The sequence below is a fragment of the Perissodus microlepis genome, chromosome 15 (assembly GCF_051167445.1).
Source record: "Perissodus microlepis isolate ML-2025 ecotype Zambia chromosome 15, ASM5116744v1, whole genome shotgun sequence".
In the NCBI taxonomy this organism is placed as follows: domain Eukaryota; kingdom Metazoa; phylum Chordata; class Actinopteri; order Cichliformes; family Cichlidae; genus Perissodus; species Perissodus microlepis.
The window spans coordinates 13,899,905-13,914,960 of NC_140475.1; the positions used below are offsets into that span (position 1 = coordinate 13,899,905).

At 41.3% G+C, this 15,056-nt stretch overlaps 1 protein-coding gene across 1 annotated transcript in view; it reads right to left on the bottom strand.

Annotated features, from left to right (window-relative positions):
• Positions 1–15,056, bottom strand: part of lpgat1 (lysophosphatidylglycerol acyltransferase 1) — a 59,446-nt gene that overhangs the window by 32,042 nt on the left and 12,348 nt on the right. The window contains exons 3-4 of the mRNA XM_084952324.1: positions 2,257–2,375; positions 148–243 (exon numbers count right to left, since the gene is read on the bottom strand). Coding sequence (XP_084808450.1) covers positions 148–243; positions 2,257–2,375 — 215 coding nt within the window. The remainder of the gene's footprint in view (positions 1–147; positions 244–2,256; positions 2,376–15,056) is intronic.

A 15,056-nucleotide genomic window follows, 5' to 3' on the forward strand; every position in this document is an offset into this window, starting at 1 on the left:
TGCAAGCTTTGAGGCTAATATGCCAATTAAAAAAATAGGCTAAGAATGTGAAGCAGACTGTGTTAATGCTGACAACCAAAGAAAAGAAAACCCATTAAAGTCAAAAGTAAAGATAAAAGTAAGCCCTCCAGATTTTGGGCTACTTACCTGTCTAATGAAGAAGTCCCCATGGATCAAGGACACTAGGCCAAAGTTGGTGTATTTAAACACGTGGTCCATCAGCCACATCATTTTTCGTACCACCTGCAAGAAAGAAGAAATTCAATAATCATTTAAATAAAAAACAAAAAAAGAAATTAAATAAGCACAGTTTACGTGAACAGCACAAACTGATGCTGCCCCTCTGAGCATTTCTGCCCTCATGACCTGCACCCATGTGGCTTTGGCTTACTGTCCTTTCAGTGCTAAGAGGATAAAGTGGGCCGGGATGCGGTTGTTGAGGCAAATCATGTCATCATGTTTGTGCAGTGTAGCTCGGCTGCCCCGATCCAATGCCAGCTCTCAGCAAAAAAAAAAAAAAAAAAAAGGAAAACAACAACACTGCCCTCTGCATTGATTTTTATAGTGCTAGCCAATTAACAGGAGTCCTATAAGAACACAGGCATGACATGCATTTAACTAAACACATGTTGACTGAAGTTAGTGATCACTCCTGGAGGAATAGGTGTGCATGTGCACTGACATTACACTTCCCTGCCTGTTTACAGTGATCGGTGTGGAAAAAATGCAAGAGAGCCAGCATCTGCACACTCCCATCACTATTGCTCTTTCTCAAGGAGATAATAAACACATTCCCCTTGGTGCTATGAAAACTCAAAGTATGAATCTATTAACACAGTACAACAGTAGTTTGAAAACACTTAACGCTGGAATTCACTAAACATCACTAAAAATTCAAAGGGAAAATTTCCTGCAGCGGTCAAAAACAATTTTTATTGTGACGTTAGCAGCGGACTAGACAGTTAAAATTGAGGGTGTTCCTGGTGACTAATTTACAAGTCAAGCAACATCAACTCATTTTCAGCATCCTCTGTCCTGACCGGTGACCAGCTGGTTAGCCTCATGCATGTCCACTGGTCTGTTTGACACATGCGCAACACACAAACAAGTAAATAGTTGCAGGGTTAGGAGAGTTCACATCTTGGTGCCATAATTTATGCCATTCTGGCAGCAGTTGTTGACTGCGCACCTCACAGCCACACACCAAATCATGTTATCATGGAAGCTCCTCACTGCGAGTTAAAACACAAAGTTCCAAAATTAAATCGCAGGGGGATTCACAGCAAAAATGACTGAACTACCAGATTAGATTTATTGTTACAATCACTCTCACCCAACTTAAACACATTTTAAAGATGCTAACAGAGGAAAAGTGCCTAAAAATAAAACTAACCATCCACCTTGCCACAAGCCAGCAGCCTCGACATAAGCAAAGAAGTGAAAACATTGAGGGAGAGAGAAAAAAAAAAAAGAAGGGTAGATATCCTGTTACCTGGCGGACTCGAAATGATGCAACTACCGGTAACTGGCATTTGTTTTTCCTCATATAAATCTATTACACCAACTTTGGCTTGCTACGGTAAAACATGTCAGGTAAAGGTGAGCGTGGAGTAACTTACTTACTATTATTATTTCACAAAGTCACAAAGAAAGCCTTAAGCAGGCAGCATGAGTGTATAGTATGAGCTTCCTGCAGCATTCATTTTAACAATAATTTTTTAAAAATCCAACTGTAGCTGTTTTATGTGTTCATATAATGTCATTTTGATCACTTCACAGCTGGAGTTCCCTAATGCAGTAAGCAAAACGGCTGTTCAAAGTGGCCGACTCCTGTATTTGAATCAGACTCACAGTAATCATTTCATTAAATAAATAAATTAATAAATATAACGTGTTTTTTATTTATTCGTTTATTAAAGTGGTGTCCCACTGCACACCACTGTGTGTCCTCGCTTTCCTCAGTTACTACAACAGAGGTGAAACGTTCAAAACTGGCATGATGCACAAAGTCACAACAGCCACATTAATGTGAAATGCTTAAGGATGAATTGAGACAAGAATTAGGTTTCCAAATTAACATAATTTTAGCCGAAAGGCTTTTCAGGGTGATGTTTTGTTCTCACAGGAACAGCCCACAGGTCCAAACGTCTGCACTGCTTTTTGTGTAAAGATGTTGACAGTGCATCCTTAACAGTGTTACACACTTTCCCCAAAGGGGAGGTCACAAGAAAGCAACACATCCCTGTCCTTTCTTACCGTTCCCTTGTCTTGCAGGCACATCATGAGTGTGCACACATCTCCTGTTGATTGGTGGTTGACGATGACCATGGCTTCTTCCTCGGAGATCGGCCGCACATCATCACCCCATTCTGTTACTGTGAGACAAAACAAAAAGACACATGCACTTTAATGAAAACACACTGTGCAAGTAATACTCTTCAAACCTTTGGAGCTTTAATGGAAACAAAGTATGTATTTACATTAGTTTTCACTAAACCTCCTCCTGTGTTTCTGCAGTGTAACATCTTAAAGTGATGTTACACTGCAAGATGTATTATTATGCCATGGCTTATCTGCCTCGCAAAGGTTCTCTTTTATTTCAAGTTATTCTGACCTCCTCAGACTTTCTTACTTCTCTTCTCTCCATCAGTGGCTGTTACTTATTTGTTGTACCAAATGTTTTGTGCAAGTTATTTTTCAACACTGTGATGAACAGCTGAAAGAAGCAAAACCCGGGAAATTAAGATCAATTAAGATTAATTTGTCATTTCTGTGGGACAAATGGGGGAATAAATAAGAACAAAAAACAAACAAAATATTGAAATTGATGAAGGCCCAGTTTTTTTTCTGCAATTCTGAAAGGAGTCTCCGACTTGTTGCAGGCAAGTAGGTGTCTTCCACTCAAACTGTGGTAACTCAGGTAATCTGCTAGCAACCAAAGCAATTGCAAGCAGAATTTCCATGGAGCACGGTATAGTTAAGCAACTATTAATACCAGTCATGAAATGCATATTTTTCTTTAACGACCAATTGTTGTCAACTGGACACCAACTGGTCTCTAGGCCTGTGTGACTAGAGACTAACAAGCATCCTGCTCACCCATTCATAATGTCATCACTCCCCTGAAGTATCACATAGAAACCTCAATAAGTAATTATATATGCCAAAGTTGCAAGCTCAGCCTTATTTTTTTTTTTTTTAAACATTTTTTTAAAAAAAATCAAAATAGCCAAACAATCATAAACTGTATCTTCCAAAAGTTTTTCCATTCAGGCACTCCAATTTGGAACGACCAAGCGGAAAAATGAATGTTTTCAATCCATCTGAAATTCCTGGTCTGCTTCCAGACACATCAGCGCTCACTGTAAACTGTTAAGGATTTAAAGGTATTAAGCTGAGAAATAAATACACAGAGGAATCAAAAACAGTTTGTTTAAGCCAGGTGTTTTATTTTACCAACACAGCAACAACAGAGGGAGTGCCAAGGTGTCTCTATTAGTGAAATCCACTTTGTCTCTGTCCGTAGTTCTACCTCTGGTTGAAAAACAGAGACTGTATCCCTTGTTTCTTGTTCCTCTTGCCATAACTATTCCTGTACTGTGATAAACTATCAGCTATCAGCCTGATTTGCATACTCTCCCTACCTGGATCAGAAGGTTTATTCACACGTATCTACCTCCTAAATGGGCTGTATAAACATTTACACTGTTCTGTTAATGTGCCCAATGGGTCTAAGACCATGGCAGAGGTGCCTTGGATGATTACATCATGTACAGTGGATTTTTATGAGTTTCGCTGTGCCGGATTAGTCATCACCGAACATGCATATTCATCTGAGCTGAAGGTAAACAATAAACTGTTGGTCTGTGGTTTGGAAATGAGGAAAGAAAAGTGAATTTCAGGAAATGGTAGCACAGTCACTTTCTCTATTGACCTGGCAGAGCAAAGAAGAGGAACAGCCCCATTACAAATAAAAAGATGACTTTCAAATGCTGCTTTAATGATGAAAATGTTATTTTATGCAGTGTATGAAATCAGACTCTATGCATTTATTTCCCCAAAAAGGTCTAAATTATGATACAGACACAAACATTTAGTATAAAAATGTTATTTTGGGGCGTGGTGAACTTTATTTTTAGTAATAAAAACAACAACAACAACAACACAGCAAAATCTAAAATAATCATCAGGATATGTGTCAGACAGACAACGTTGTTGGTATGGGAACGCCCCGACAGAAATAACATTTTCATTTGGATAAGCAGAACGTTAGGTCTACATCCTGTTACAGAGCTGAGCCTTATTTGCATGTCCATAAATAATTCTTCCCTCCTCAGTGAAACCACGTAAGGAATCCATGTACGTCTGAAGGGAACTGGGCCTTTGTTCACCGTCAAACTGATATAAATAAGACTAAGCAAAATATAGCTGCAAGCTGCAGTTCTGTGGAACAAGTACAGAAACATCAAGCAGGGCACACTGCTGCACACAGGTGCACCCAGGTCTCATCTACCCACAGAACCAGTCTCATCATGATCCCACAAAATGTTATGCAGATATGACTCATTATCTCAGTTTACAACTTTAATGCCAGATGCCACAGCCAGTGACATTTAGACATTGTGACAAAGTACATTTACAAAGAAATCTGATTCAATTAAAATAAATAATGTGAAATAGTTATGGAAACACTGGATAAATGATCACCCACTTATTGTTCAATTAAGCCAATCGAAACTATTTCATGTTCATAGCAGTAAGCACCACAACTTTCACAGGCAATGTAGCCGCCATGTGCAACAGCACACAACAAAGAAAAGAGAAATTAAAACTGCTGTGGTTTTGTGTGCTCAGGACCTGGTTTAATATCAAAACACACTGGCCCAGGGATAGGCATGATTTGTGTATACTTACATTAAGGTTTTAAACTAAAAATCCAATGCCATACCCGTTTTTTTGTTGTTGTTTTTTTATCAAATATATACATTCAATATATTCAACCGTCATATTGAAGCATGTAATACCGTGTTGCTCACTGAAGGCTGCAATAATGCACCTAGAATGCATTTTCCAACCACAAAAATTAAAATCAAATGCAAAACTAACTACCATGTGTGAATGATGACGTGTCTGAGATGGTGAGACGAGATGCTGCTGTTCAAACAGAAGAAACATGCAAAAACTCAGGCTGCTCCTTTATTTCCCTAAGGCGTCAACACAACAGATGGACCTTTTTTTGTTTGATTGCGCATGCGTTAGGCCAATGTTAGCTACTGTAGTGTGGGACTCATGCCAAAAACAAAGTTTAGTGTAAACTGTGGCAGGTAAAGCCAACACAAGTCAAACACAACTTTGCACAGTCTACTGAGAACAGATCGAAGAGTGAAATGAAGGTGGAACACGAGGTGGTGTCAGCAGTAATCCGACTAACATCGTAAAGCAGAGCCGTGCCAAAATGTAAATTTGCTAGTTAACCTCCATTCAAACTATGGTTCTAAGACTGACTAAAAGACCGCAGAAATTGGGTTTCTCTGTAGCATGGCTAGGATTCACCATAGAGATAAGGTGAAGAGCTTGGAATTGCTGCTCTGTGTCGAAAGGAGCTAGTTGAGGTAGTAGGGTCACCTGGGAGGTTTTCCATGTACACCCAAATAGGAGAAAACCCCAGATTAGATCCACAACTAGCTGGAGAGCTTACAACCAACCAAACCTAGTCTAAAATGAGCAACTCCACTCTGGAAACTAACTGAAACCAAACTCAATTCAATAAAAAAATATAACTAAATAAAACGAAAATCATGAAGCTTTACAGATTATAATTATAAACCACCATGATTGTTAAATAGCCCTTTACTATGAGCTTAATGATAGACTCACTACTGTTTCCAAGTAATACAATGTTTCTACCTGTCAAGTGTGATCTGTCTAACAATGTCCAGTGCTCGTCAGCGGCTATAGCAGTGGATCTCTTTCTGATTTACATTGTCAGGCCTCTATACAGAGCATCAGGGCTATTTCACTACATTCACCTCTGATTGTTGTCAGAATACACAGGGAGCTGCAACAATGAAGGAAACATGGTTCATGTAAGATAAGGACTGACAACAGTAGCACTGCAGGAGAACACATGAAGTTTCCTCTCCACATTAAACACACTTCAGCAGCTTTGCACATAAACGGAGCATCAAGGAGGGGAAAAATCCAGCTGGGCTGCAGTAGTCTACTTGTGAGCCTTGTAGTTTGAGGAGGGTCTGACAATTTACAGGTCTGTGTATTGCAAATGTTGCGTCAGTTAGGCTCTAGGGTACAGAGCGACTGAGCTCTTCCTGTCTGTGGAGAAGCAAATTTCAGGATATAAAGATAGAGGATTTTTCCACACAAGTGCCTCAGATAATATCAGGAGAATGGGGTCAGGAATAATGTCCCTCCTCATATGTAGCACACAGGGAAGTCAATGATTTTCACACATGTGTTAAAAGCTCTAGTTTACTGCGCGCTGCCAGATACAGATAGATGCAAGACGTCTGGTTGAAGTTCAGCAGAAATTTTAAAAAAAAGAAAGAAGAAATTTAAAAAAAAGGAAAAAAAAAGAAGAAGCTCAAATGACAATTTCTATACACATGGTAGCTTAGAGAGAAGACAGAACGTGCAAAAGTGTTTGTGTTCATTTGGTTAAAACGGGAAGCTCACATTTCTTGTTCCCACTACTGTGTGAGTTTACACACACAAGGGCTACAGGTTTAATAAAAAGAGGTGTACAAAGAGGGAATTACGAAATCAGTCATCATGTACATTTTTTTTGTCATTACTAGTGACAAAAATGGAAAATCTCCATCTTTAAGATGAACTAAACCATTTTTCTCCAGATAAAATTGTTTAACAGAACTGGTCAAGAAATTTGACAGAGCAGAAACAAACGAGAGGTTAAAGGAGTCAAATGGAAAAATGACTAAACTGATAAACTGCCTGAGGAGCAAAACTGCTTCTAGACTGGAGTGGGCAACGTAATATTGTGCTGCAATTTTTCCCATTGAAATGTATGTGGCAAGCTTCTCCTTCTGCTGCTTCTTCTTTGCCTGAGACAACTCACTCTGCTTTTTAATGTAAAACAGCCTGAAATATTAGGGCTTCAATGAAGAGAAAAGCAAAACCTTTAGTTTTACTTTGCCTCTGGGTCTTGGGAACGAGTTCAGTGTTTCCAAAGACAAGGTGGCGAGCAGTTGCTAAAAGCCAGGAGCTGCATCTTCAAGGAAGTCTTCAAGACATACTAATTAAAATAAATTCAAATAGAACTGAAACCCTTCTTAATTGCCAATTTATCCCAACTCTATGATTCAAGACTAATTTTACCCGAGCAAATAAAAGTCCCTGAAATAAAAGTTTTAAATCTGTTCACTGTTACATAACAGGTGGAACCCAAAACAAGACTTGTGTGAAAAAACTGAACACCAGTCTTTGTTTGTCCATCTGTGTTCATTGTATTCAAACTTTGCAGGTAAAGCACATTGTTTGAAGTTCGTCAGATGAGTAGTTCTCCTTTTTCTCTTCTCAGTTACCAGTGTTTCCTCTACAGTGACTGCTGCCTGCTCTGCTCCGTGTGTAGGAGGATGTTTATTTTTGGCCATCTTTATAAGGACATTTGATGCATTCCAAAGCCTCTTAGCACAAGTTTAAGATAACAAATGAGTGCTAAACTCTTAAAGGTTTGTTTCAATTTCAGCATTTGTGAGTACGCTGGTCTGAGTTGTGTAAATGCCATATAGTGATCAGCACATGGATCTGTGTGGACTACACTACACACGCACCCTTCAAGGAGACTCTGGAGAGACGAATCTCGTTTCTCCGTCTGGCAATCTGAGGGACAAGTCTGGGTTTGGCGGTTGCCAGGAGAACGGTACTTGTCTGACTGCATTCTGCCAAGTGAGAAGTTTGGGGGGAGGAGATTATAGCATGGGGTTATGTTTTTTAGGAGTTGGGCTTGCTCCCTTAGTACCAGTGAAATAATGCTTAATGCTTAAGCACATCAAGACATGTTGGACAATTTCAAGCTCCCAAATTTGTTGAAAAGGTTTGGGGATGGCGACTTCCTGGTCCAGCATGACCAGTGCATAAAGCAATGTCTATAAAGACATGGATGAGAGAGCTTGGAGTGGAACTTCTGTATGAATGGTCGAAATGAGTTGAAGCCGTTTTAGCTGCAAAGGGTGGGCCCACATCACATTGAACCCTATGATTAAGAATGGGATGTCAACTCAAGCACATTTGTGTTTGAAGATATACCAGCAAATACTTTTGTCATTATGGTGACATGGTGGTAACGAGATGCACAGAGCCTGAAATCAGCCATCAGCAACAACAACAATCTGACATGCAAAACATTTTACATGCGGACGAGGCTAAACCAAGTCTTACCCCTTGAACATGCCTTTGTAATGCTATCAATAAATGAGAGCAGGCCAAAAAGTTCTAACAAAGATTTCATTTGATTTATTGTTTCTGGTTTCGTGTGACAGATGATATCATTCACACCTTATCTGCATGAACAGTTCTTGATTCTGCACTAAAACACATGCACGCAGCAAATGCGTCCTTCCAGCGGTCCTCTTTTTCCAAACAATAACTTAATAATTGTCTGCATGCAATGTATTTAGGTTACATCTATAAATGACAGCTATATAAACATGGGTTACAGGCAGGGCTCTAGGTCCTCTACAAGAGTAAGATCTGTGTTTCGTGTGTTTCTGAAAAATTTTGCTTTTGAATTTTAACTTGTTCCACCTGCTGCTAATTGTTTAGCATGTTCACGAAGTTATTTAGTCATAGTGCCAATCCACAAGTAATTCCACACTTCATTAGAGCTATTAAAGAACTCACTCTGTAGCTGGAAGCATGAAAGACAACTGATGACACTTAATGGAGGAAGCTCCTTCCATGGTAGACATTTGACATATGAAAGCTTCAGTAAATGAAGAAAACACAAAGAACTAACAGCAGCAATACACCAGCTGCTGAATTACTTTTCTCTAACACATGTTACAGGCTGGTTTCCAAGGTTGTATTTGAAAGTACCTGCATCTCAAATCCTCATAAAAAGATCTCACTGAGGGTTAAAAAAAAAAAAAAAAAAAAAAAGTAGAATAAAGAATAGAATAAAGAACTGAATTTATTATTTGCATGTTTAATTAGGCCTTTGTTTAACCTCCAAAGATAAGACACCTGATCCACACGCACACAGACATCAGCCACATACTTTGTGAAAAATGACATATCTGTGATACAGTGACATGGGTATATGGGGTGTAAGTACCCTAAAGGCAATGTCATTTCATAAGGAGCATGCCTTCATGCTAGCTGAAGTCCCTATTTTTGCGGGCGAATAAGTGATATCACAAAGATGGGTCATCTGTCAGATAGAATACATTAGGGAAATTGTCTTTGAGAGATGACACAGTTTGCGCAGCAGGATGACAGCCAGGCTGCAGGCACAATGTCTAATCCGGTATCTATGGTCAGCTAAACGGTGTACCGCTGACCTTGCCTGTCCATCCCTATACTTGCTTCTCTCTGTCGAGGACAGATAATTGGCAAGGTATCATGACATCTACTTCACAAAAGTGGCTTTCCACCAGAGTGTATAGCCGCATGATTCGGGGAGTGGGGGGTGAGATTTGGTTACAAGTATGTGGCACAGTTACAGATTATATCTAGACACTTATTGCTTAAAAACCCTGTCTTTCTAGAGTGGATTTTGTGAAATTAAAAACAGAATTCAACTAAAAGTCAAGCAAATCAGGTGGAGCTGATAGGAAGGGACTTTGACCGTGAAGCCTGTCTCCCAAGGGCATCTGCCACTCCCCACTGGCCTCCTCTGCCATCACTGGAGGGATGAGAAACAACAGGCCCAGGCAGGCAGGAGCATACTCCTGTGCCTGGGGAAACCTGCATGGAAACCACGCAGAGGGAAATTGAGGAATGAATAACGCAACTTTCGTCTGGTTTGTTTGTGAATAAAACACACTAGAAAAATGCCAAAGACTGGGCAACAGAGATCATTTAACTTCATTTTTTAACTACAAAAGCACCACTTTAGTGACTCTGATTGCCTGCATGTGATGCATTTAGAGGAAATCTGTAACTATACATGGGTTACGCTCTCTCTAAATGGACACGGCTCTAGTTCCTCTAAAAGAGGAATAAGATCTGCTTTCATGAGTTCAGGAAAAAAAGACATTTGAACAACCTGTCAGTATTGACAGTTTCTGCATGACTCACTCAGTTATTAGCTTGTCGTTTTAATTTAATTTTTTAAAAATGTACATGAGTAACTGTACCTGCTGCTAACTGTTCAACATGCTCACAAAAGGATTTAGTCATTCAGTGTGCAATTTATTCAGCACTTCATTAGCAGATATTAAAGTACTCACTCTGTAGCTGCGAGCACGAACAACTGACAACACTTAACAGAGAAAGCTCGCTCCATGTTACTGTTTATTAGTAACATCGACTGCGACCAAGGTAAACACACAACTGAGACTGTTAAAGTTCTGGTAAATACAGAAAATATATATAAAAAAGCCTTAGAGAGCAGTCCATGGCCACACAGTGGGCTGCGGAAGATGGTAAAGTTGGGCCAAAGAAGTGATTTACAACAGACAAATGTATGATAAAGATTTCTGATGTAAAGTTTAGTCAGAGTTGCCGTCATACGTTTACAATTAAAAACAGAACCAGTGAAACAAAGCCACAGGATTTATCAACTGTCATTCTTACTCAACCGTTTGATCCTGAACAGTTTTCATTTTCGTGTTGATAGTGGGAAGGAACTGTCACGCAATTCAAGCACAGCTTTCCAATTTAAATCAACCCACAAAACACAAATCAGCAGAATATCAAAATGAACGGCCGAAAACACAAAGAAAGCTCACGAGGCCAGTGTGATGGTCAGATTTGTGAATAAAGGTTTGTGTGGGCCGCTGAGAAGTTTCATATTTCAAATTGAGGTGCGGCAGTTTAGATTCTGGGAACAGGTGCTCCGTAACATGCCATGGGTATTGCTGCTGAAATAATAAAGTTTGGAAACCTCACAATCCAAGCAACAGACTTTTTCTTATTTTTCAACTCTCAAATCACGGATCACCATGTACCCCAACCAGAAGCCTTGGATGAACCGGGATGTTCGTCTCCTCCTGAAGGCCCGCAACACTGCCTTTAGGTCAGGAGATGCACACGCCTACAGTACAGCCAGGGCTAATCTAAAGAAGGGCATCGAAAAAGCATTACAAAAAGAAGGTAGAAGAACTCCAACCCCCGACGCATGTGGCAAGGACTCCAGACCATTACAGACTACAGGACCACCAAACCCTCCCCCGCATCCTCTGATGTCTCCTTCCTCAACGAGCTCAACAACTTTTATGCTCGTTTTGAGCGAGGGAACCCCACAACCACAACCAAAACAGACATGACGCCAGACCACCAACCTCTGACTCTCTCCCCCACCGATGTAGGAGCGGTGCTGAGCAGGATCAATGTCCACAAGGCTGCAGGTCCTGATGGCATCCCCGGGCGTGTTCTCAGAGCGTGTTCTGGGGAGCTTGCAGGAGTGCTCACAGACATATTCAATCTGTCCTTGGCCCACGCTGTGGTACCGGCCTGCTTCAAATCCACCTCCATCGTCCCGATACCCAAAAACTCCAACCCATCTAGCCTCAATGACTACCGCCCAGTAGCACTCACCCCCATCATCACTAAGTGCTTAGAGCAGCTGGTCCTAGCACACTTCAAATCCTGTCTCCCCCCCACCCTGGACCCCACCAATTCGCATACCGCCAGAACAGGAGCAAAGAGGATGAAGTCTCCATCGCACTGCACTCTGTCCTCTCACACCTGGACAACAACAACACCTACGCCAGAATGCTGTTTATAGACTTCAGTTCAGCATTCAATACAATCCACCCCTCACAACTCATCAGGAAACTGACAGACCTGGGCATCAGTTCCCTCATCTGCAAATGGTTACTGGACTTCCTGACCAACCGCCCCCAACATGTCCGGCTAGATAACGCTGCTCATCAACAATCACAATGAACACGGGTGTACCACAAGGCTGTGTGATGAGCCCTTTCCTCTACTCCCTCTTCACCCACGACTGCAGACCTGCTGATGGTTCCAACACCATCATTAAGTTTGCAGATGACACCACGGTGATTGGCCTCATCAGTGACATCGATGAGGCCGCCTACAGGGAGGAGGTGGATCGTCTGGCTGAGTGGTGCGACAGAAACAACCTGCTGCTTAACACTGAGAAGACCAAGGAGCTCATCGTGGACTACAGGAGGACTGCTGACACACATCCACACATCTACAGGGAGTGCAGAATTATTTGGCAAATGAGTATTTTGTCCACTTCATCCTCTTCATGCATGTTGTCTTACTCCAAGCTGTATAGGCTCGAAAGCCTACTACCAATTAAGCATATTAGGTGACGTGCATCGCTGTAATGAGAAGGGGTGTGGTCTAATGACATCAACACCCTATATCAGGTGTGCATAATTATTAGGCAACGTCCTTTCCTTTGGCAAAATGGGTCAAAAGAAGGACTTGACAGGCTCAGAAAAGTCAAAAATAGTGAGATATCTTGCAGAGGGATGCAGCAGTCTCAAAATTGTGATCATCGAACAATCAAGCGTTTCATTCAAAATAGTCAACAGGGTCGCAAGAAGCGTGTGGAAAAACCAAGGCGCAAAATAACTGCCCATGAACTGACAAAAGTCAAGCGTGCAGCCGCCAAGATGCCACTTGCCACCAGTTTGGCCATATTTCAGAGCTGCAACATCACTGGAGTGCCCAAAAGCACAAGGTGTGCAATACTCAGAGACATGGCCAAGGTAAGAAAGGCTGAAAGACGACCACCACTGAACAAGACACACAAGCTGAAACGTCAAGACTGGGCCAAGAAATATCTCAAGACTGATTTTTCTAAGGTTTTATGGACTGATGAAATGAGAGTGAGTCTTGATGGGCCAGATGGATGGGCCCGTGGCTGGATTGGTAAAGGGCAGAGAGCTCCAGTCCGACTCAGACGCCAGCAAGGTGGAGGTGGAGTACTGGTTTGGGCTGGTATCATCAAACATGAGCTTGTGGGGCCTTTTCGGGTTGAGGATGGAGTCAAGCTCAACTCCCAGTCCTACTGCCAGTTTCTGGAAGACACCTTCTTCAAGCAGTGGTACAGGAAGAAGTCTGCATCCTTCAAGAAAAACATGATTTTCATGCAGGACAATGCTCCATCACACGCGTCCAAGTACTCCACAGCGTGGCTGGCACGAAAGGGTATAAAAGAAGAAAAACTAATGACATGGCCTCCTTGTTCACCTGATCTGAACCCCATTGAGAACCTGTGGTCCATCATCAAATGTGAGATTTACAAGGAGGGAAAACAGTACACCTCTCTGAACGGTGTCTGGGAGGCTGTGGTTGCTGCTGCACGCAATGTTGATGGTGAACAGATCAAAACACTGACAGAATCCATGGAGGGCAGGCTTTTGAGTGTCCTTGCAAAGAAAGGTGGCTATATTGGTCGCTGATTTGTTTTTGTTTTGTTTTTGAATGTCAGAAATGTATATTTGTGAATGTGGAGATGTTATATTGGTTTCACTGGTAAAAATAAATAATTGAAATGGGTATATATTTGTTTTTTGTTAAGTTGCCTAATAATTATGCACAGTAATAGTCACCTGCACACACAGATATCCCCCTAAAATAGCTAAAACTAAAAACAAACTAAAAACTACTTCCAAAAACATTCAGCTTTGCTATTAATGAGTTTTTTGGGTTCATTGAGAACATGGTTGTTGTTCAATAATAAAATTATTCCTCAAAAATACAACTTGCCTAATAATTCTGCACTCCCTGTACATTAAGGGGACGGCTGTGGAGCGTGTGAGCAGCTTCAAGTTCCTGGGAGTCCACATCTCCGAGGATCTCATCTGGACGACCAACTGCTCCAAGCTGGTCAAGAAGGCTCACCAGCGCCTCTTCTTCTTGAGGACTCTGAGGAAGAACCACCTGTCCTCAGACATCCTGGTGAACTTCTATCGCTGCACCATCGAGAGCATCCTGACCAACTGTATAACAGTCTGGTACGGGAACTGCTCTGCCTCGGACGGGAAGACGTTGCAGAGGGTCGTGAAAACTGCCCAGCGCATCGCCGGAGCACCACTTCCTGCCATAAAGGACATCTACAGGAAGCGGTGTCTGAAAAGGGCTGGGAAAATCATCAAAGACCCCAGTCACCCATCACATAGACTCTTCACCCTCCTGCCCTCTGGGAAGCGCTACAGGAGCCTCCGGACTAAGACCACCAGGTACCGGAAGAGCTTCTTCCCCACAGCTGTCAGACTCCTGAACTCTGCCTCCTGACATCTGACCCACGTTAAACTCATGGACTGAACATACACACACCCACAACCACCTACACACACACACAAAATGGACAACCGTACCCTCAAACACACAATAATAACGTGGACTGAACCACCACTCACAACCACTAGCACTTTATAGAGCCTCTGTAGAAATTATCCACATATCTCACTTATCTTAACTGCACTACTGTATAGTTCTGTGTAAATAATCATTCTGTACATACGATAATTTTTAATCCTACAACTGTTTATAACTTGCATAGTTCACATTTCTGTATAGCTGTATATCTCAGATTTCTGTATAGTTTTTTATTTCATATTTATATCCTGTTCATAGCTTGTACTCACTACAGCCTGTACATACTTATAGTTATAGAATATTCATAACATACTTCATACCGTGTACATTATAACATACCATAATAGACCCATTTCTGTAATTACTTACATATCTATATTATTGCTAATATATATTGTAATATATCTATATCACGGCTAAAGCACTTCTGGATGGATGCAAACTGCATTTCGTTGCCCTGTACCTGTGCATGTGCAATGACAATAAAGTTGAATTCTATTCTATTCTCAAATGATTATCTGCCTTCAAAACCCTCGAACAGGTCAGGATACATTCAT